Source organism: Vulpes lagopus, chromosome 7, assembly GCF_018345385.1.
Source record: "Vulpes lagopus strain Blue_001 chromosome 7, ASM1834538v1, whole genome shotgun sequence".
NCBI classification, from domain to species: domain Eukaryota; kingdom Metazoa; phylum Chordata; class Mammalia; order Carnivora; family Canidae; genus Vulpes; species Vulpes lagopus.
The window spans coordinates 66,563,114-66,586,984 of NC_054830.1; the positions used below are offsets into that span (position 1 = coordinate 66,563,114).

Here is a 23,871-nt window from a genome sequence, read left to right on the forward strand (position 1 = left end):
GTTCCCCTAAAATTCATAAATTCATATATTGAAGCCCAACCCCAGTACCCAAGAATGTAATCATATTTGGAGATAGGACCTTTAAAGAGGTAATTGAAGTTAAATCTGGTCATAAATGGATGACCTCTGATTTACATGATTGTATTTGGAAATAGGACCTTCAAAGAGATGATTAAATTCAACAGAGGCTGTTAGGTGGGGCCCTAATCCAATATGACTGGTGTCCTTACAGAAGAGAGACACACCAAGGATATTTGTGCACAGAGGAAAGCCATGTGAGGACACAGAAGGAAGGTGGCAAGCCAAGAAACGTGGGCTCAGAAGAAGCTACACTTGCCAACACTTTGATCTTGGAGCTCTAGCCTCCATAACCATGAAAAAAACTGAAATTTCTTTGTTTAAGCTACCCTTAGGTATTTTGTTATGGCAGCCCTAACAAGCCAATATACACTCTCAGAGACACCCAGATTTCTTTCAACTCTTCTGTTGAAAACTCTTCAAGCCAAGAAACAAACCAGCTTTCCTGCAAAACTGACAATACTGTAGAACTAACATCTGATTATTACTTAATGCTATTTTATGTTGAAAACTGGGAAGTCTGTCTCTTGAATCTTTCACGCAGTGCCTTGTTAAGCCCAGCAGAGAGAAGGAAGCAATCCTATCCCTGATGACACCTGAGTGGTCTAGGTAACCCAGGCTCACACTGTTCAGTCTGCAAGTGGTCTGAGGTTGGTTTAGAGACATCTCAACCAATGAGAGGAAGAAGACTCTTGCTAGGAATTTTGTAACATGGTTATTTTTCTTTCCCTTAGGTTAGTAGAGCTTCTGCAGCCATTGCGTCACCAGGAGGGAAGCAAGCCTTAGGATTCGGCTGATACCACAGAAAGTAGTGTGTAAGGATGAAATATGCCAAGTCATGATTCAGACACACCCTGAAGCCCATCCTACTTCTGGACTTTCCAGTCACATGAGCCAGTAAATCTCTTATTTTTTAAGCCAATAGGAGTCATCTGTAACTTGCAAAACAACAACAACAAATTTTCTAAATAATACAGGTAGGTGCAAGGGTACAAATATGAATAAAGTCGGATCTCATCCCTTGGGGGGGGGGCATACATTCATTTGCACTGATCGGAGGAGCAAAAAGTGAATACGACAATGACAAGTTCTGATGTTGGCTTTAGGTAACAGAAATGCACAGAGATTAATGGCAGGAATGTAAATTGCTGCTATATTTTTGGAAAACAATGTGGTAATATCCTAGGCTTATTAGCCCCAGGCTGGAATGGAGCTCAGCGCAAAGTCTGCTTGAGGTTCTTTCTCTCCCTCCCCTGCCCTTCATCTCTCTCTCTCTCTCTCTCTCTCTCTCTCTAACAAATTAATAAAAAGTGGAAAGCTCCGCACTGTGACCCTGTGTCTCCTCCCCGCCTGAGCAGGGAAGTCTTGGCTGGTTCTCCCGCACAGCAGCTTTGCCCCGGGGTCCCAGTTAGGAGGCTGGTGCAGGTACAGCTCCACCGGGTGGGGCTCCGGTGGAGGCCTGTGCTCTGGGGCGCACCCCCTCCACACACACACACACACACACACACACACCCCCGCGATCTACCCGCGGGGAGGAGCAGCACCGCCCCCGGGAAGCCCCACCCCCGGGCGGCCACAAGTCCAGGCGGTGGGCGCCGGGCTGCAGAGCCCCGACCTCCTGCGGGTCTCGGGACGCGGAGCTGCGGACTCCGGGGTGCACGGCCCCGCCCCGCTATTCTTCTCGCTGAGTTTCCAGAGCTGCGGACGGTTCGCGCGTCGCTCCCCCGCTGCTCCCGCCTAGTAACTGGCGAGTCCTGCGCTGCGAGCAGAGTGGGAGCGAGGCCCTGCGTGCTCCCCGAGAGGTGAGACGCGCCCGCACGGACGGACGGACGGACGGACGGACCGACGGGGCCTGCCTGCGAGCCGGGGGCGGCGGCGGCCCCGAACCTCGGCGCCTGCGGAGCGGGGACGCGAGGAAGGAGGAGGGTGGGGTCGGAATTCGGTTAGCGGGCGCGATGGGGGCAGGGCGGGGGGAGGGCACGGGGGGTGCGGGGCGGGGGGAGGGCACGGGTGGGTGCAAGGCAGGGGCCCGGGGGGCATGGACGGGTGCGGGGTGGGGGGTCCCGGGGGACGGGCACGGCGGGTGCGGGGCGGGGGGAGGGCACGGGTGGGTGCAAGGCAGGGGGCCCGGGGGGGCATGGACGGGTGGGGGGGTCCCGGGAGTGGGCACGGACGGGTGCGGGGCGGGGGGGAGGGCACGGGTGGGTGCAAGGCAGGGGGCCCGGGGGGGCATGGACGGGTGCGGGGTGGGGGGGTCCCGGGAGTGGGCACGGACGGGTGCGGGGCGGGGGGGAGGGCACGGGTGGGTGCAAGGCAGGGGGCCCGGGGGGGCATGGACGGGTGCGGGGTGGGGGGGTCCCGGGAGTGGCCACGGACGGGTGTGGGGCGGGGGCGTCCCGGGGGGCGGGCACGGATGGGTGCGGGGTGGGGGGGGCCCGGGGGACGGGCACGGACGGGGGCGGGGGGGGGCCCGGGGGCCCTGCGCCCCGACCCCTTGGGCTGGCGGGTGGGAGTCTCCCCGAACTTGGTCCGCCCCGGGGGCTCCCGGACCCACCGCGAGGCCACCCGTCCCCAGGGGCTGCCTCTGCGGTAATGGAGGCAAGTGGAAGAGCCGGGCTGCGGCTCCCCCCCCCCCCGCGACCGCCCCGGCCCCCACGGGGGTCGCGCCTCGGTGCGTGTCGGGCCCAAAGACACAACCAAGCCAACGAATAGGAAAAGGAAGGGTTTCACTTGCAAGAGCAAAGGAGAACAGCAGGGCTACTTCGCCAAGTCGTGTCACCCCGAAAAACAAAGTTGGGGAGGTTCTAAGCCAAGGGTGCCTGCGTATTCATGCGGGGACTGGGCGAAAAAGAAAGTTCCGGGGACGCCCGGGGAGCTCAGGTGGCCTAGGGCGTGACCCCAGGGTCTTGGGATCGAGTCCCGCGTCGGGCTCCCTGCAGGGGGCCTGCTTCTCCCTGTGTCTCTGCCTCTTGCTCTCTCTGTTTCTCATGAATAAATAAATAAAATCTTAGAAGAAAAAAAAGAAGAAAGAAAGAAAGAAAGAAAGAAAGAAAGAAAGAAAGAAAGAAAGAAAAGGAAGGAAGGAAAGAAAGAAAGGGAAGGAAGGAAAGAAAGAAAGAAAAAGAAAGAAAGAAAGAAAAGGAAGGAAAGAAAGAAAGAAAGAAAGAAAAGGAAGGAAGGAAGGAAAGAAAGAAAAGAAAAGAAAAGAAAAGAAAGAAAAGAAGAAAAGAAAAGAAAAGGAAAGAAAAGAAAAGAAAAGAAAAGAAAAGAAAAGAAAAGAAAAGAAAAGAAAAGGAAAAAAAGTTTCGGGGGGGGGGGGGCGGAGCCCGGGTCCTGGTTGCTGGAGGCCTCGGGCAGCCCGGGGTCACCCTCCGACTCCGCGAGCGGCGATCAGCCTTCGCTATGACACAGCGAGGTTGGGGAGCAAAGGGGTCTGATCACCGATTCGTGGCCTCTGATTTGCTTGGGCTGTGCCCAGGCCAGGTAAAGACGTGAGTTCTTGCATTCCCTTTCTTTCCAGAAAATCCTGAACGACGGAGGTTTCCTGCATTCCTTGGTAAATCTAACTCCTCCTAGGAAGCTCTTGCGGCGGAGGGCGAGGGTACGTAGAGTCAGCAGGGCAAGGTGCCAAGAATAGCCGAAGGCCTAGAATGAACTTCTCTCCTGTGGCGGGAAAGCTGTGTCCGGTTCCCTTTTCCGGGGACCCCCCTCCCTCTTTGCAGCTTACACTGCCAGCGAGCGCAGGCCTGGGGGGTGGGGGGCGCAGGTGCTGCGGGGCAGGTGGGTCCCAGCAAAGTGTCCTGCTCGCCCAGCTCAGGGCGGCCTGAATCATCTCTTTTGGTTTCCTGCGGAGGCAAGTTTAAACCCTGGATTTCCCTTTTGGTGCCAAAGTAAACTCGCCCCCGAGCGGAGCAGCAGCGCCCCGCGGTGGTGTTCGGGAGGATCAGACTGTCTGCGGGCCTTAGAAACTTGCTCCATCCGTCTCACCGGGGAGCATGGACCTCTCTTAGGTTCTTTGTGTTTGAGTCTCAGGATTCGTTTTATGTGAGGTGAGGAACAGAACATTCGCACACCAGGTAGTTGTCCAGGGCCCTCGTGAAACCCAATAGGTGACTGGAAAGAATTTCTTTTTCTTTCTTTCTTTCTTTCTTTCTTTCTTTCTTTCTTTCTTTCTTTCATTTATTCATGAGAGACACACAAAGAGAGAGAGAGAGGCAGAGACACAGGCAGAGGGAGAAGCAGGCTCCCTGTGGAGAGCCTGATGTGGGTGGGACCTGACCCCAGGACCCTGGGATCACCACCTGAGCCAAAGACAGAGGCTCAACCACTGAGCCATCAGGCATCCCGGCTGGGAAGAATTTCTGTGTTGGTTAACATTTTTCTTTGGAAATTTCTGGGGAAGCCTCGGTTTCCTCATTTGTACCCTGGCAATGATAAGAATGCCTATCTTAAAGGGAGTTTATGAAGATAAAATGAGATGATGATTGTGAAGTGCTTAGCACAGGAATAGAAATGCAACAAATACTTAATAAATGTGGTTGGTGTTAAGTGATAATGAAGAGAAGTAGATGATGAGTAGACCCTGCCATCTGGCTTCAAGGCGGTGGCTAGGAAGTCCTAATAATCCAGTCACATCAGGCAGCCCAAGTGACTCAGTGGTTTAGCACCGCCTTCGGCCCAGGGCATGATCCTGGAGACCCGGGATCGAGTCCCACGTCGGGCTCCTTGCATGGAGACTGCATCTCCCTTTGCCTCTCTCTCTCTCTCTCTCTCTCTCTACCCTCTGTGTCTCTCATGAATAAATAAAATCTTTAAAAAAAAATGCAGTCACATCATGGCAGTTGACTACATGCTTACTGTGTTCCAGGAACTTCAAGATGGTTCATGCTAAGAGCTGGACTCTGAAGAAGCACTTTGAAGGCAGCCCTACTCATAGTAACTTTGAGTTAAAGACGGTTGAACTCCCGTCCTTAAAAAATGGAGGTAAGTCATAAGATTTGAGCTGGAAAAGACTTTCAGTTAGCCTTTGCTGCATAACAAACTACCTCAAAATTTAGTGACATCAGGATATCTAATCTCAGGATGGACCTCACTTCTCTGTCTGGTGGTTGGCAAGCTTTATGCAGAGGTGCGGGCCTCAGTCCTGCTGGCTTCTAGTAGGCTGTGAGCTCTTTGTCTTCACAGTGTTGGCAACTACCTTTCAAGCCTCTCCTTATACCATGTTCGCTAATACGCGAAGTACGTTGCACAGCCAAGTCCCGATTCAAGGAGTGACACATAGACTTCTTGATGGGAGGAGTGGCGAGGAGGCCCCACACACCGATTGGAGCAATTTTGCACTCTATCACAGAGACTTTTCAAGGTTTTCTGGGTGAAGCCTTGAGGTCATGTGGGAGGATCCCTCTGATTTCCTTCATCATTGAAAAGGTACATTGTTCATGACTTTGAGCAGACCTTGGGGAGGATTTCCTCTTGGTCCTGGCAAGCCTGATGATTGGGTGAGCGAGTGGGGTAAGCAGGGCCTAGCAGCCATGTGCAGAGCTCAGACTTACCCTGTGCACAGACAGGAGAGAAAAACTCTCCTCCTTCATTGAGGAGTCTCCCATCCCATTGGGGGAAGTGGAAGGACAAGGCAAAGGGGAGAGAAACAGTAGCACACTCTGTAACGAGTTTGGAGATTAGCCTTGTAGAGAGACAGCAAGGGGTGTTTGCAGGCAGGTAGGCAGGCTTTGAGGAAGGCGCACACAATCAAACAGCACGCCAAAGTTCAGTCCTATCTAAGTTGGGATAGATGGGCAGGACTCAGATTCAGAATTCCAGAGAATGTGCATGAGGGTCACTCCAGCAAAATATATATTCTTTAATCCTAATGGGGGCTGTCAGTGAAACCTCATAGGAGCGCTGCAACCTAGTGCAAATGATAATGCAGAGAAGTTCATGGTGACTAGACGCTGCCGTCTGGCTTCAAGGCCAAGGCTAGGAAGTCATAATAATCCAGTCACGTCATGGCAGTTGACTACATGCTTACTGTGTAAGCATGCAGGTTCCTTAACCTAAGCCTGAATAAAACAAAACTATAATAGCTGGGAATCTCCTGGAAAATAACCCATGTAAAGCATGGAGTGAGTGCTAAGTAAATAATAGGATGATGATAATGATCTGGGCTGGCACCCTCTCGTCTCTTCAACAGCAAGCACAGATGGAAGAAGGGCAACCCTGCAGCGGAAGGATGATCTGTGTTTATTTAGAATGTCAAAGTCAAGGAAGGCATCAAGCCTTGAGTCTCTCTCTCTTTTTTTTTAAGATTTTATGTATTTATTCATGAGAGACACACACACAGAGAGGCAGAGACACAGGCAGAGGGAGAAGCAGGCTCCCCACAAGGAGCCTCATGTGGGACTTGATCCCAGGACCCCAGGGTCATGACCCGAACCAAAGGCAGACGCTCAACCACTGAGCCACCCAGGTGCCCTGAGCCTTGAGTTGCTAATTGCCTGTGGAATGCTTTATTTTACAGAGGTCCTGCTGGAAGCTTTGTTCCTTACCGTGGATCCTTACATGAGGTATGATTTTCCTTCTAAAAATTCATGTGTTGTGTTTTGGACCCTGTTTTGAAATAGTCCATCTTTTAAAATATCCAACTGATTGTCATTTCCCCTTGTTGTCCCAGTATGATTCAACGATAAGATTTATGGATGCTCATCTTTGCCAGCAAAAAGATGTCTTTTTGGGATTTTATGGAGGCTCATCACATAGGCATGGTTGGTTAAATCATTGACCATTGGCAACTGAGTAAGCCTCCAGCCCTTCCCTACTTCCCAGAGGTCTGGGGAGGGGGCAGTGAGAATTACAGCCCCTCTAATCCGGAGTTCGAGTTGGCTTCTGGCAACCAGCCCCCCTCCTTAGGTGCTTCGCAAAAGTCACCTCGTTAACATAAAAAAAGATAACTTTCTCAACCTCATCACTTAGGAAATCCCAGGAGTTTTAGGAGCTTTCTGCCAAAAATAGGATATAGACAGACTATATTAATTCTTACTCTAAATCACAGTATCTCCAGGATCACGCCCTGGGCTGAAGGCAACGCTAAACCGCTGAGCCACCCAGGCTGCCCTGGGTTATGTTTTAAAAGTTATTGGTAGAAACTCATCCATAGTGGAGCATGATGGTAAGATTCTCATGTTCCTTTCACTGGAAAATGCTCAGAATGCCGCTTTGGGGTCACAGAGCAGAACTACCACTAACAGCTCTCCTCTTGCATTTCACCAGGTTTTATTGCCTTCATGTCTCAGCACACACTTTCTTGTTGATTTTTCATGTGGCCTGAACTCAAGATGGTTTTGTCCAGATGCTCTTTTATTTTTTTAAAGAGAGAGAGAATACGCGCACGAGTGGGGGATGGGGAGGGGGCAGAGGGAGAAGGAGAGAATCCAAAGCAGGCTCCACGGTCAGCATGGAGCCCCAGGCCATGCTTGATCTCACGACCCCCAGATCCTGACCCCAGCCAGAATCAAGTGGGACACGCAACCGTCTAAACCACCCAGCCGCCCCTCCCCAGATGCTCTTATGTATTAAGAACTTTTTTTTTTTTCAGAGTGGCGGCCAAAAGATTGAAGGAGGGTGATATGATGATGGGGCAACAAGTGGCCAGGTATTTGTGTGTCTCCGTGCTTGAAAAATATGTCTGTCCTCTATCTTGCTGGGGTCTCTGTCTATGACTTCTACAGTTTCTTTCTTTCTTTTTTCTTTTTTAAAGATTTTATTTGGACAGCCCAGGTGGCTCAGTGGTTGAGCGTCTGCCTTCGGCCCAGGGCATGATCCTGGAGACCCGGGATGGAGTCCTGCGTCGGGCTCCCTGCATGGAGCCTGCTTCTCCCTCTGCCTGTATCTCTGCCTCTCTCTCTGTGTCTCTCATGAATAAATAAATAAAATCTTTTAAAATTTTTATTTATTTATTTATTCATGAGAGACACAGAGAGACACAGGCAGAGGGAGAAGCAGGATTCCCGCGGGGAGTCCGATACGGGACTCGATCCCAGGACTCTGGGATCACGCCCTGAACTGAAGGCAGACGCTCAACTACTGAGCCACCCAGGCATCCCAGACCCCTATAGTTTCTTCAGCCCATGGGGTTCACTTCAGTCCCTTTTAGGAACACCAGCCATGTAACATCACATCCCTTGAAAGAGGTTTCCCATGTCTTAATGTGCTTTATCTTTCAGAGTCGTGGAAAGTAAAAACTCAGCCTTCCCAGCAGGAACTGTGGTAGTGGCTTTTTCAGGCTGGACATCGCACTCTATTTCTGATGGGAAAGATCTGGAAAAGCTGCCTGCAGAGTGGCCAGACACGGTACCAGTGTCTTTGGCTTTGGGAACAATTGGCATGACAGGGTGAGTTTCATGGGTGTATATTTCATTTGTTTAAATACCTGACATTCTGGTTTTCCAAAATAGCTTGTCCAGAATATGGTCAACAGGAAGAGACTTGAGTCATTCTAGGCTCAGGGACTGGTTAGAGTAGATGATAGGACCAAGAAGGGAAGAGGATGGGCTAGAGTTAGCCTTGGACTGAAGGAAAGAGAAGGAAAATGAGGCTAGAGACCCCCTAGTCCAGAGAGCAGCAGTGAGGAGCAGCATGGGGCATGATCCTTCTCTAGCAGCTGGCAAATGGTAACACAGTGGAACCAACAACTCCTTCTGTCCCTGGAAGCATCTTGGCTTCATTCTTCACTCATCTCTGCCTCCATTTCAGAGTTTAAAGAGGGGAAAGGAACTCATTCTAGCTTGGCTTTTCTATACTGTCTCATTCCCCACCTTTCCTTACGCACATCTGAATTTCCTGAGGTATAAAGGGATCCGAAGTTTAAATAACTGAAATGAATCATAAATATGGTTTTGAACAGTCACTTAGCTTGACACAGACTTGAACTACTCAGGAGTTCCTTAGCCTTATCCCTCAAGAAGACTCCTGATCAGTTCATCCTGTCGCAGCTGCACTTAGGACCTCAAGTTTCCTCTTATGGCCTGGAGAAGCAAGGTCAATTGAATTCTTTTTGTTGGAGTTTCCCCCCCAAAAAAACTTTTTTAGCCTGGAATTCATGAATTTCTTTCTATAAGTTGTATGATCTTTTCCTTCCTTCTTCCCTCTCTCACTGTTTCCCTCATTCCCTCCCTCCCTCCCTTCTTTTTCAACCTTCAGAGGACTTCTAAAGAATGAAATGGAAGTTCATACCCCAAACGATCAGCCTCTAGCCAAACCAGTCCCTGACACCCCAAATTCATATTGCACTCGGAATATGATTTCCTCAGAACTGCTGTGGCCAAGAGACAATATTGTGAGATTGGAGGATGCTCAATAGCTTCTTACTTTAATAAGAGGGTCTTCAACAGAATTATAGTGGTTCTGGGTCCTGCCTGCCTGCCTTGTACCCTCCACTAGTGAGCTCTTCCTCCCACCGTATTATCCCACCCGTCTTTCTCTCTAAAATGAGCCAGGTGGAGGAATGCAGGGGTGAAGGGAGACATGAGGAAACCTTGAAGCCAGTCTCCCATGACTTCGTTGGGGAGAGAGTAATCTGTAAAGTAGTAGGAGGTTTGAATCCTAAAACAGAGCATAATTTATTCGTTTGCGTGTGCGTCTCATTCACCTGTTCCAAGCCCCTGAGGACTGCACTTTTACTCCAAACAATCACCTTTATTCCGGCGGTTCTCACTGATGGGGGAGGAGGAGTTATGCCTTGTTTCTCACCTCCTATGACACACCGCCCATTTCTTGAGCATGCCTGCCACTGTGGACGACTTACCAGTGGGATGGGTCAACGCCTCAAGAACACTGGAACTTCTGCTGTAGACTATAAAAGAAATTGAACTCTGAAACCTAGGGTGTCTTATAGCTGTCGGGGTTCCAGAGATTTAACATTCCCCCCGAAGGTTACATTATTTCCTTCATTGGACCCCTGTTTTCTCCGTGAAGCTGGAGGGGTTCATGTGTTTTGCTCTCCAACAAAGCAATTTTGCTATTTAAATCTCCCTCAGGGATCCCTGGATGGCTCAGCAGTTAAGCGCCTGCCTTTGGTCCAGGGTGTGATCCTGGAGTCCCGGGTTCGAATCCCACGTCGGGCTTCCGGCAGGGAGCCTGCTCCTCCCTCTGCTTGTGTCTCTGCCTCTCTCTCTCTCTGTCTCTCATGAATAAATAAATAAAATCTAAAAATAATAATAATAATAATAATAAGTCGTCTCCCTCAGACCAAAGTGTGCCTTTACTTTTTCCTCTAAGATTTCTTTACTGTTGGCTTTTCCACCTTACCTCCTTTCCATTTTTAGAAGGATGTGATGTTTTGGAAAGGCCTTGTGTATCCTAGGTCAGTATGTCTAATTAAAAGCTGGTTTTAGAATGTTCTAGGACAGAGATTGGGGTTGGGAGGGCGGTCATGGGTGGAATGTCACAATCAGAAATGCACCTTCTCCTTTTCGTCTGAGGTTATGCAAACTTGCCAGGCACCGTCTGGCTTCAGCATTCATTAAGCCGATGGTTCTCAGTTGCTTACATTCATAAGAATCACCTCGTCATATAACGTTCAGGTCTTCATGTCCCAGTATTTCTGAATCAGTGGGTCTGAGGTGGGGCCTGGGAATTTAAATTTTAATAAAACTCCAAGTGATTCTGAGGCAGGTGGTGCTCCACCCAACTTTCAAAAAACACTGTGGGAATATTAGCTTTGGGGTCCTCAGAAGAAGTGCACATTTCTGTGCCTTTCACTGCCTCACCTTCAATGTTCAACTCTAATGGGTCCCCAGACATACTCAAAAGCAGATATATAGTTTCTGTCTCATATAGAAATAATTTTACATAAACTTGTCTGAAATTTTGCAAGTGGCTTGGCAATCGCCATAGTGGATATAGATTTCACTGGCTCAGACTCGGGGTGCTAAGACATAACTTAACATTTTTCTACTACTCATCCTATCTCAAGGCTGCACCTTGGCTTGTGTAGTAAAACAGAGCCTCAGTTAATGAGTTATAGGGGAAAGCAACAAATCTATCCACGTATCTTTAATTCTCTTCCCTCAGACTAACAGCCTACTTTGGCCTCCTTGACATCTGTGGTGTGAAGGGTGGAGAAACAGTGATGGTTAATGCAGCAGCAGGGGCAGTGGGCTCTGTGGTGGGGCAGATTGCTAAGCTCAAGGTAAGTGTCTTCTTCTGGTAACAAACATTGACTCAATACCCAGGGTGTGCACTGAGAATACAACAGTGAGCACAGCAGACCTTCCCTAGTGTCAGGGAGTTTAGTTTGGTGGGTCTTGTTTAGAAGTCAGAGATACATTGACAATATAAGAGAGATTTCTGAAGAGTCACTCTCATTGTACCAATACAGTCTCTAGACTCATCCTGAAAGTGATTTTCGGAATGCTCTCTAGTTCCTCTGATTAGACAGGATCAAGTCCAGTACTTTAGCCCAAATCGAATAATAAGGGGACAGTCACCGGGAGAGCTGACAAGAGGGCTGAGATTCCCAGAGCTGGAGCCAAATTATAGTCTAAAGGACCACTGTCCCTAAAGATAGCATGGAAGTCACTGCAAGAGAAGCCCCAAAATAAACAAGAGAGTCAAATAAATAGATTGTCAAGCCAACAAGTTAAAACGAACAGCAAAGCACATAACCATAGCCTGGGATCTATTGGTTGGTCAGAGGCGAGCTGAAGCTACAGTTGGGTATAAGCTGATTCAGGGACTAATTTCACCTAAGAGCCTATTGGCCCATTAGGATATCTTCATAGATGTGGCTCAGCTCATAGAAGGGTGTTCCTGGGGAAGCTGACCATACTAGACTGGGAAGGGGGGAGGTTGGTCCATGCTTTTGGCTTATAAATGGTTTCCATTTTTTTCTCCCCGTTTAGGGCTGCAAAGTTGTTGGAGCAGCAGGGTCTGACGAAAAGGTTGCCTACCTTAAAAAGCTTGGATATGATGTTGCCTTTAACTACAAAACCATAAAGTCTTTGGAAGAAACTTTGAAAAAAGCCTCTCCTGATGGTTATGATTGTTACTTTGATAATGTGAGTGCAAATTGGGCTTAATATCTTATTTACTAATAAAGTACTATACAACAGAATATGCTTCTAGAGTTTCCACCTAAAATATATGAAGAAAGTATGGGTGTCTTTAAAAAAAAAAACAGCTTTATTAAGATATAACTCGCCCATTTTTAAAGTGTTGAATTTAGTGGGTTTTTTAGTATATTCATAGAATTATACAACCATCACCTTAATTTTAGGATATTTTCATTATCCCCCCCAAAAAAATCCTGTACTCATTATAGTGACTCCTCATTTCCCCCAAAGAGTGGTCTTTTGTGACTGGCTTCTTACAGTATACTGTAGCATGTTTTCAGGTTCATCTGTGTGGTAATGTGTATCAGTGCTTCATTCCTTTTTGTGGCCAAGATATATTCCATTGTATGGATATATTACGTTTTATTTATCCATCCATGAATTGATGAGCATCTGAGTAATTTTCACTTTTTGGCTATTATACATAATGTTGCTATGAGCATGCACGATCAAGTTTTTGTGTGATTTCATTTTTCTTGGGTATTTAGTGGAATTGTGGGTCACGTGGTAACTCCATATTTAACGTTTTGAGGAACTGACAAAAATTTTTGCAAAATGGCTGCACTATTTTACATTCTCACCAGCAATATATGATGGTTCCAATGTCCCTACATCCTCACCAACACTTACTATCTCTCATTTTTATTGTGGCTATCCTCGTAGGTTTGAGGTAGTATTTCACTGTGGTTTTGATCTTTATTTCCCTAATTGTTCATGATATTGGACATCTTTTTGTGTGCTTACGGCCATTTGTATATTTTTTGAGAAATGTCTTCAAATCTTTTGCCCATTTTTTCAATTGGCTTATTGAGTTTTAAGAGTTTTTCGTAAAGTTTCTGAGAAGTCCCTTATCACATATACTCAATTCTCAATATTCCTGGTAGTTTTTTTTTTTTTTTTTTTTTTTTATCAAGTCACCACAAACCCAGAGCCATTGCTTCTAGGGGAAGTATGTACATATACATACATGTTTCACCTTGATTACAATCTTAAATCCTAAAAACAACTCTTCCTACAGCTTCTATTTTCTTCATTTTTCAAAAGAGAAAGGAGTTCAGAAGTGGAAAGAAGCTTGCCTGAGGCTTACCCAGAAACCCATTCTTCCGGAGTTGGGATTCACACCCCATCCAACCAGCCCCAGAGCGGGAGCTTTTTGAACTACTCTGCACTGCCCCCTATTGCCTTCCCTCCCTGGTAATCCCTCAGGAGAGCTGAAAAAAGAAAACAGAGCGTTGGCCTTTCTTTGACCTTAGCTGGGAACTTTGTGTCTCTTTCACTGCCTCTAGGCATGTCTCCAAATGGACAGGCAAGCTTGTGTTGATTTTGGGGTTATAAATAAATGTTAGCAAGTAAGTAGTCCCATTCTCAAATATGGAATACACTAATAAGGAGGATTGACTCTATATGGTTTGCAATTCTTCTGTTCTGTGAGTTGCCTTTCACTTTTTTTCTTTTCTTTCATTTTCTAGATAGTGAAAGAAAAGTATCCTTTGAAGCACAAAAGCTTTAAATTTTAATGAAGCCCAATTTTTTTCTCCTGTTGTTGCTTAGGCTTTTGGTGTCCTGTCTAAGAAGGCCTTGCCTTATCCAAGGTCACAAAGATTTACTCCTATGTTTTCTTCTAAGAGTTGTATGGTTTTAACTCTTAAACGTAGGCGCATGATGCATTTTAAGTTAATTTTTGTGTATTGTGTAAGAAGGGGTCCAATTTCATTCTTTTCCATATCCAGTTATTCTGCACCATTTGTTGAAAGACTATTTTTTCCTCTTACTGCATTGTTTTGGCACTCTTGTCAAAAATCAATTGACCATAAAGTAACAGTTTATTTCTGGACTCTCAACTCAGTTCTACGGATCTATATTTCTGTTCCCACACTTTCTTAATACAGCTTTGTAGTAAGTTTTGAAATTGGAAAATGTGAGTCTTCCAACTTTGTTCTTGATGTGGCTTTTGAGTATTTATTCCATGCTTTTAGGTAGGAGCAATGAGATTATTGAATTGATCAGAGTATGTTCCTACCGTAAAAGAGAAATCCCAGCCTCTCCTATCTTTTTCCAACTGCAATTTTCTGCACTGCTGTGCTAATTCAATTAGGTGTTTTTTTACTTCTAAAATAAATTTGTGAAATGATGGTTGTGACTTACTGATACTTCTGAATCTTCTAGTGCTTAGATTACTTAAAGTCAGTGATTTTTTTTTTCTTCCTCTCTGTTTAGGTAGGTGGAGAGTTTTCAAACATTGTTATTCCCCAGATGAAGAAATTTGGAAGAATTGCTATTTGTGGGGCCATCTCGACATATAATAGTACTCGCCCGCTTCCCCCAGGTAATGAGCTCATGCACATGGTCACAGATGTAGAAAGACTAGACAAGGAGAAGATTTACAGACATGGCATAGGCCAGTGACTTCCTGATAATTCTTGATGAAATCGTCTTTATTAAACTAAAAATATGTAGTTTCATATATTTGTACTAAATAGCTTATATTACATTTTTTTGATATATAAAAATAACAATCTGAAAACAGACAAATGTTGATAATTTTAAAAGTTTTCGTTTTTTACCTGTTGTTTTGGGTAAAGTTGTAAAAAGACAGTCATGATCTGATGTAGAAACAGAACACCTTGGTCTGGCTGGTGCAATATTAGGGTTCTTTAAGATATTGGAGACAGGGCAGCCCGGGTGGCTCAGCGGTTTAGTGCTGCCTTCAGACTGCCCTCTCCTCTCACCCATCTCCACAGAGGTCCAAAAGCAGTGTCAGCTAAAGAGCTATATTCCTTGAGTCCTAATTCTCTGAGAGATGTTGTACAGGCCTCTTATTATATGGATGGGAGATGAATGGCCAAGAGGACCAGGGGCTCTTTAAGTCCTATTCACCAGAGTCTCAAAGTCAGGTCTTCTAAACTCTTCATACTGAGTCCTTCTCTATTACTACAATTTTTTAAAAGATTTTTATTTTATTTTATTTGAGAGAGAGAGAGGGAGGGAGGGAGGGAGGGAGGGAGCTGGTGTGGGAAGGGGGAGGGCAGTGGCCAGGCTAGAGAATCTCCAGCAGACTCCATGCCAAGTGCATGGGGCCCAATCCCACGACCCTGAGATCAAGACCTGAGTGGAAACCAAGAGTGGGTCATTCAATCCACTGAGGCACCCAGGCACCCCTCCACAATTCTGTGCTGTTGGTGAGATTACAGATTTACCTGTGGTCCAAAAAAGGAGGAAAACAGAGCAAAAAGGAATTTTGGAGCATGTCATCGGGATCTGGGATGATAACCATAAATAAATTGGGTATTCGTTCTGTGATAGGCTTCACTCATGCGAATGAAACCCTACAGCCCTGCTAGTTAACGACCCACAACTGCATTCAGACAAGTGAGCAAGAGTGGAAGGAGCTGGGAAAGGACAGCTTGTAGATTCCCTCTTGGTTGTGAAAAATCAAAGACACTACCTTCTCTAAGAAGAAGACTCCAGGTGCAGTTGGCAGTCTTATTGTTAGGGACTTTTTTTTCCCCTATATTTTTCTAACTGATGCTAAGCTAGAATCATGGGAAATCTGCTGCCTGCCCACTTGAGCAAAGCTCCAGGATGCATTTTCTTGACCATAGTCCAATTAGGTACAGCCAAATATTTTGGGTCCAGTAACTTGATCTAGTCTTTTTAGCAATTAGAGTTTGGAAGTTCAGCTGCTCAGATAGGTCTTTGGGGCATCAGCTGGCCTTGTCCATCCGTTTTAGATGAGATCCTGCGCTGCCTCTGATCTCCAGAAATTCTAACATATTACATTGTTAGGATAGCCCAGGGGGTAATTAATTATTTCCCTGGCTTTAATGCCACATTAAAAGGCCACATTCTTTTTTTCTCTTTGATTGATGGGTTTTAGCTTTTTTTAAGATTTAAATTCAGTTAATTAGCATATAGTGTATTATTAGTTTCAGAGGTGGAGTTCAGTGATTCATCGGTCTTATATAACACCCAGGGCTCATTCCATCATGTGCCCTCCTTAAAGCTCATCACCCAGCCCATCCACCCAGCCCCCTCCTCCCCAGCACCCCTCAATGTGTTTCCTATGATTAAGAGTCTCTCGTGGTTTGTCTCTCTCTCTCTCTCTGATTTTGTCTTGTTTTACTTTTTCCCTCCCTTCCTCTCTGCTAAAATGTCACATTCTCCTTGCTTCTTGCTCCTTGCTTCCAATAAAGAAACCATATTCCCATCAGGATGGGTAAGCCCAGAAATAGTATTTCATCCTCTTCCAAGATGAGGAAATGAGGCTTCCAGTCCTTAACCCCAGAAAAAGTAGAGTTGGCGTGGATCTTCTGAAGAAGCACTCCTTCTGCAAGAGCAACCTAGCATTTGGACATGCCGCTCTCTTGTGTCACCCTCACGTTTCACTCACAGGGTAGCCTGGTGCTTCTTCCAGGCTGGTGGTTCCCAAAGTGTGCGCCCAGGACCAGCAACGTCACCATCTCCTGAAAACTTGTTAGAAATACAGATTCTTGGGATCTACTCCATATCCACGATCAGAAATTTCGGGGGAGGGCCAGAGATCTCTTTCCAGAAGCCCTCTGTGTGATTCCCACGCACACTACGTTGTGAGCCTCCTTTTGCTCTACTCTTGGTATCTCAGAACGGCAAGGGCACGGGTGGTTAGAAATACTGAGCCCCTTACCTCTTCTTTCTTGGCTCTTAGGCCATGGTGGACACTAGATTTTTTTTTATATCTGCTTTGAGAAGAGAACAGGAGATAGGTCTATGCCACAGGACAACAGTAAGCCACTGAGCATCGGGAATATCAGGGTATTTAGGCTTGAGTCACACATTTTCACAGGTTCTCCTTTGGGGCCTCCTTCTGTCCTGCAGAACTGTTTGGGAAGTTTTCGGTGGGCCTTGCTCCTGGCATGTGAAGGCTGGACGTTCCCCGGCCACCTTCCCTGTGTAAGGACTCTGAGGGTGTGTCAGTCACGAATTAGCTCAGCTTTACGGGCTCTACAACAACACAGATTTATTGTCATATAGTTCTGGAGATCAGAAGTCTAAAATGGTCAGCAGGGCTGAATTCTTTCTGAGGGCTCAGGAGGAGAAGCTGTTTCCTTGCCTTTTCCAGCTTCCAGAGGTTGCCTTTATTTCCTGGGTCATGGTCCCTTCCTCCATCTTCAAAGCCAGCAACACAGAATCTTCCAGTGTCTCTCTCTCTCTCTTTCACTCTGATCTGTGTTTCCATCATCCATATTTTTTCCTACTTCTGACTTTTCTGCATCCCTTACAAGGACCCTTGTGATTATATTGGGCTCCTCTGGATAATACAAAATCGTCTCTTCATCTACAGGCTCTTGACTTGATCATACCTGCAAAGTCCCTTTTGCCATGTAAGGAAAGGCATTCACAGGTTCTGGGAGCGAAGATACGGCCGTCCTTGGGGACCATTACTTTGCCTACCACAGAGGCCCCTGTGTCTGATCCACGGGGATCAGAAAAGAGTGGAGAAATCTAGGAGAACAGTGACGTGATTTGTACTGCTTGTGTTTTCACCAGGGCCACCTTCCTGGACCCTGTCATCTAAATGTGTCCTCCTGTTCACAGGCCCACCCCCGGAGAATATTATCTATCAGCAGCTCCGCATGGAAGGGTTCATCGTTACTCGCTGGCAAGGAGATGTCCGCCAGAAGGCTCTGAAAGACTTGCTGACATGGGTCATAGAGGTAACGGGCTCCAGAGACACTGTCTTGGTTGTACACTAGATCTCATTCCCTTTCTTTCTTTTTTTTTCTCTCTCTCTCATTCCCTTTCTACACGATAGGTTCCATCTCCACCGCAGACACAAGTCTCTCGGTTTCCCCCTTTATTTTTTTTCTAAGATTATTTTTTTTAAAGATTTTATTTATTTATTCATGAGAGACACGCTCAGAGAGAGAGAGGCAGAGACACAGGCAGAGGGAGAAGCAGGCTCCATGCAGGGAGCCCGACGTGGGACTCAATCCCGGGACCCTAGGATCAGGCCCTGGGCTGAAGGCAGCGCTAAGCCACTGAGCCACCCGGGCTTCCTGGTTTCCCCCTTTAGAACAAAATCCCAGAGTGTTGTTCACACTCACTGTCTGCAGTTCCTCTCTTTCCATTCTTTCTTAAACCCACATAATCAGGCTTTTACACTCTTGCCATTCAACCAAAATTGCTTTTGTCAACATTGACAGTGTCCTCACACTGTGAACTGCAGCGGTCAGTTCTTAGCATCACTTGGCTGTGGGGAGTGCTTGACAGAGGTGATCCTGCTCTCCTTGGGCACTTTTCTTCCTCTGGCTCTTGGTTTTCCTCACAGATTCGTCCTCCCCAGAGGACCTCCTCCTCTGTTAGCTTCTTTTTTTCTCTCCATATTAATAGTAGAGTGTCCCAAGGGCTGGGACTGGGCTTCTTTTCTTCTCCACCCACAGTCTGCCCATCCCTTACTTAGCTCAGCCAGGCTCTTGGCTTTAAATATCATCAGTGTGCTGACAGCTTCTAAATGTCTGTCTCCAGCCTGGATCTCTCCCCTGGGCTCTCAGCCGCTCAACAGCTGCACTTGAATGTGTAAGACACATCTTCCACTTAATACGTCAAAAACTAAATATGTCTTGATCTTTCCTGCCAGAGCCATTCCATATACAGACCTCACCATCTCAGTTACGGCAATTCTATCCTCCTAGTTGCTCAATCCAAAAACCTTGAAATCATCTTTGATTCTTTTCTTTCTCTCATGCCCACATCTCATCTGTTGGGAAATTCTGGGTGGCTCAACCTTCAAGCTACCCGCAGGATCTGACCAGCTCTCCCACGTCCTCTGCTGCCGCCCTGGCCCAGGCCACCATCTGCTCTGGCCTGGATGTTACAAGAGCCTCTGTCCGACCTCCCGATTCTGCCCCAGCAGCTGCCAGGGTGATCTTTTAAAGCATAAATCAAGCCCTGTCATTCTTAGGCTCCAAACCCTGCAAAGTGCTCCATTTCACTTAGAATCAAACCTACAGGGCTGTATAGGATGTGACCTCCGTTACCTCTCTGATTTCATTTCTTAGTGTTCACCCCCTCGCTTGCTCTGCCCAACCCCTCCCCACTGCCCTCTGTCCCTCTAACTGCTTCCTTAATTTGATCATTTCCCTCAGGTCATTGCTAAAAACTACCTTCTTAATGAGGCAACTTTTAAAATGGTCCGATTTTATTTTATTTATTTTTTTTAAAGATTTTACCTATTTATTCATGAGAGACACAGAGAGAGAGAGAGAGGCAGAGACACAGGCAGAGGGAGAAGCAGGCTCCATGCAGAGAGCCTGACGTGGGACTCAATCCTGGGTCCGCAGGATCAGGCCCTGGGCTGAAGGCAGGCACTAAGCACTGAGCCACCCGGGCTGAAAAATGGCCCTATTTTATTTATTTATTTATTTATTTATTTATTTATTTATCTACCTGTCTATTTGTTTGTTTATTTATGGCCCTATTTTAAATTGAAATCCTCTCTCATTTTTTTTTTTTTAAGATTTAAAGTTTTATTTTTTTGAGAGCACGCACACATGAGTGTGTGTGCGTGTGAGTGTGCGTGCATGCGAGCCAGGGTGGGGGGTGGGGAGAGGCAGAGGGGGAGGGACAAGCAGACTCACGCTCAGGCAAGAGCCAGCCCATTGAGGGGCAGGATCCCAGGATCCTAAGATCACAACCCCAAGATCATGACCTGAGTGGAAACCAAGAGTCAGATGCTTAACCAGCTGCCCCCCCCAGGCATCCCTGCAATCTCCCTTCATTCTTGATCCTCCTTAGCTTACTTTTACCCTTAGCCATTATCATCTTTTAGCATGACGCATACTATAATTCACTTACATTTATTGCCCATCTCCCTCTTGTGAGAATGTAACCTCCACGAAAGCAGTAACATTCGTGCATTTTGTTTTCTTTCTTTCTTTCTTTCTTTTTTTTTTTTTTAAGATTTTATTCATTTACTCATGAGAGACACAGAGAGAGAGAGGCAGAGACACAGGCAGAGGGAGAAGCAGGCTCCACGCAGAGAGCCTGAAGTGGGACTCGATCCCAGGACTCCAGGATCACACCCTGGGCCAAAGGCAGGTGCTAAACTGCTGAGCCACCCAGGGAATCTCCCTCGTGCATTTTGTTTTCTGACGTACCACAGCATCCAGAATAGTGTCTGGTTCAGTGTCAACACTAGACGAATATTGTTGAATAAATGTTGGAGGGGCATATCTTTGTGCCGCAGCTCGTCCAGGTCCAAGATCAGTGTCTTCTTGTAGCCATGGCTTCAGAGCCACAGGAAGAGGCCCATCCCCTTGTCCTGTGCTGTGATATACTCTCCCAGAACTCTGAATAACCAAGGGGCATTATTCTAGTTTTAGAGGGGAAAGGTGGTATTACACCTCTAAACTCCTGGCTGTGTCATCGTTTCCCAATTCACAGAAATAGATTGCTCCCCGGGGAAGCCGCTGGAGACTGGTGTTTTTCCCAGGCTAACGCTTGGAGTGCTGAGCTGGGCTCTTTCCAGGAAGCTGAGAAGAGCTGAATGATTTTTAAGTCCCCAGTGTGGAGCCTCTTTGTCCCTCTTGGTGAAATCTGATCTAGCCCTCCCATGATCACAGCTGACACAAGAAGCCACCACGCTGGTGTTCCTAATGCCTCCTTCTAACAGAGTGGGCCAACGGTAGTTTTGTTTTCAGTAACTAGTGACTTGGCCTAATTTCTCTCCCATCTACTTATTTTTTTTTTTCTCATCTCTTCCCCTTCTGAAAAATATACTTTTCTTTTAGAACAGTTTTAAGGAAAAAAATCACAAAATTAGTACAAAGACTTTCCATATGCCCTGTGTTCTGTACCTTAATCTACTGTATTATTAACGCTCTACTTTTAACTTTTAAACTTTCGGTTATAGCTTTTAACTCCTTTCAGGTTCTTTGCCTCCTTTATTTTACTTTTTTAAAGATTTTATTTATTTATATATTCATGAGAGACACAGAGAGAGGCAGAGACACACAGGCAGAGGGAGAAGCAGGCTCCATGCAGGGAGCCCCATGCGAGACTCCGTCCTGGGACCCAAGGATCATGACCTGAAGCAAAGGCAGATGCTCAACCACTGAGCCACCCAAGTGCCCCTCTTTGCCCCTTTAGAACAGGAACGAACTGGCGCTTTCTAGTCAAGAGTTCAAATCCCTGCCCTCCATACATATTAATTAGTGGAGTGACCCCAGGCCAATAGCACCTCCATAAATCCATCACAAGGGGTAGGCCATCACTGGAATACATTAGGAAAGTAAATGATATCGGCTAACTCCAGTCTCCACATAAGATCCCTTAGAAACAAAACAAAAACCCTTGAAAACATAAATTAGTCCCACTTAGTAGACTGTCTTGTAGTAGAAAGGAAAATGAAAAACCGTCACTAAATGAACCCTTCCCTCCCACACTCCAAAGTGAATGTTCAACATATATTGAAAGAATCTGGGCTTGACGGGAGGACAGATTATTAGACTGCCATGGTATTTACATTTGCTGAACAGGCTCTTCCTCTTCAGGGGTCAAAGAGGTAAGGATGCTACGTCCTGAAGCTACTGGAAGAATTAAAGCAGATAATCCCCTGGAACGGGGCCCCTTTCTCCATCTTCCACATCTTCTGAGATCACTGCATTACTAAATTTTTCCATATAATTTACTTAGAAATTGCTTAATCATTTCCTGGGACATTCTTATTATACTGTGACCTAACGCCTATTATTAAATTGTTCGGTGTACTCTGTGGATCACGCCCCCAGACTGACTCTAAGGTCACGGAGGACAGGGCCTCCATCTGAGATTTCCAACCTGCCTGTGGTGTAACCCAGTAAGTGTGTTGCTATGATGGGAAGAGTGTATCAGAATATGAAATAAATCTGTGATATTTGTTGTTGTTTTGATACAGGGTAAAGTCCAGTACCATGAATACGTCATTGAAGGATTTGAAAACATGCCGGCTGCATTTATGGGAATGCTGAAAGGAGATAATTTGGGAAAAACAATAGTGAAAGCATGAAAAAAATGACACATGGAATCTAGAAATCATTTGGATGATGACTTAATTTCTTTCTAACCATTTAATAAAAAATGTATACTACCTTCATTATCTAAGAAATAGTCATTGTAATGAGTTTGATCTACCTTATGAAACACATTTAAGTGGAATGTAATTAGAACAGGTGAAAATTACGTAGTGAGCAACAACCAGTCACCTCACCCCCTGCTACGCTCCTTCTGGGTTATGGTACAAAATAATGGTTTAGAGTCAAAAGTTAACTGCTTCTGTGACTTTAGAGTTCTGATTTTTTTTTTCTCTGATCTGTAAAGTGAGGATAGTAACATCTGCTCTATATACGTATTACAATTTACTCCAAATACCAACATGGGTGTGCCTGGGGGGCTGCCATTAAGTGTCCAACTCTTGACTCCCACTCAGGTCATGATCTCAGGGTTGTAGGATGGAGCCCCATGTCAGGGTCCAAGCTCAGCAGGGAGTCTGCTTGAGGATTCTCTCTCCCTCTGCCCTTTCCACCTCACTGCACAAGCTCTCAAAGAAAATAATAATAAAATAAAATAAATGGGCAGCCCTGGTGGCCCAGCGGTTTGGTGCCGCCTTTAGCCCGGGGTGTGATCCTGGAGACCTGGGATCGAGTCCCACGTTGGGCTCCCTGCATGGGGCCTGCTTCTCCCTCTGCCTCTCTATCTTTCTCTCTCTCTCTGTCATGAATAAATAAATAAAATTAAAAAATAGGTTTTAAAAAATAAAAAATAAAATAAATAATAAATCTTCAAGACAAAACAAAACACCAGCATAATGCCTGGCCTGTATTAGGTACACAGTATTAGCCACCTCCCTGCAGAAATCACTGAATTTGAAGCCATCAGGTTACCACCCTATTGCTTATTACATGAGAAAAATAAACATTGCTAATGTGTGGGGTCTCAGGGCAGCCCACACTGCTCCTCCGCAGTGGAGTCTAACATGACAGACCAAGGAAGGGACACAAAAGCTACAAAAAGGTAGCACATGGGATTATAAGCCTATAAAAATGTGTGAGACTTATTATTTATTCATGAGAGAGGCAGAGACACAGGTAGAGAAGCAGGCTCCCTTGGGGAGCCCAATGTGGGACTCGATCCCAGGACCCCGGATCATGCCCTGAGCCTAAGGCAGAAGCTCAACCACTGAGCCACTCAGGAGCCTCTCCCACAAACACTAAAACATTACTGAGGAACACAAAAGACTTGGCACATTTGGGAGGGTACCATGCTTTTGGACAGGAAGATTCAGAATTTTAGCTGTCAATTCCATTGATCATTTCTGCCTCCAAATAGAGCAGGGGTTAAGTCAGACTACAGTGAAAAAATGGGAGAAGTATGTGAGTATGTGAGTGTGTGTGTGTGTGTGTGTGTGTGTGTGAGAGAGAGAGAGAGAGAGAGAGAGAGAACCCTCTGGAAGGATGTAATAAACTACTGATAATACGATTTGTCTCCAGGGTAAAGAACTGCGAAGTGCCTGAAGGGCAAGGATAAGAAAGACACTTTATACTATATGACTTTTTGTACCTTTTGAATTCTAAACATTACAAATTATTTATCCGCTATTAAAAAATACAATTAAAAAAATAAAAGCTGGGATCCCTGGGTGGCGCAGCGGTTTGGCGCCTGCCTTTGGCCC

General features: G+C 46.2%; 1 protein-coding gene across 3 annotated transcripts; it reads left to right on the forward strand.

The window, feature by feature from the left end:
* The first annotated feature begins 1,613 nt into the window (after nt 1–1,613).
* On the forward strand, nt 1,614–22,296 carry PTGR1 (prostaglandin reductase 1). 3 transcript variants are annotated; one of them, XM_041761479.1, is made up of 11 exons: nt 1,614–1,880; nt 3,599–3,634; nt 4,946–5,061; nt 6,596–6,641; nt 7,670–7,726; nt 8,298–8,465; nt 11,146–11,263; nt 11,976–12,131; nt 14,403–14,511; nt 17,760–17,878; nt 22,099–22,296. In XM_041761479.1, the coding sequence occupies exons 3-11, from the start codon at nt 4,956–4,958 to the stop codon at nt 22,207–22,209; spliced, it is 990 nt and encodes a 329-aa protein (XP_041617413.1). In that variant the 5' UTR covers nt 1,614–1,880; nt 3,599–3,634; nt 4,946–4,955; the 3' UTR covers nt 22,210–22,296. The 3 variants fall into 3 exon arrangements, with proteins under 3 accessions (XP_041617413.1, XP_041617415.1, XP_041617412.1); XM_041761478.1 differs by having other exon boundaries at nt 1,616–1,880; nt 3,599–3,679; XM_041761481.1 differs by lacking the exon at nt 3,599–3,634.
* The last annotated feature ends 1,575 nt before the right edge of the window (nt 22,297–23,871 follow it).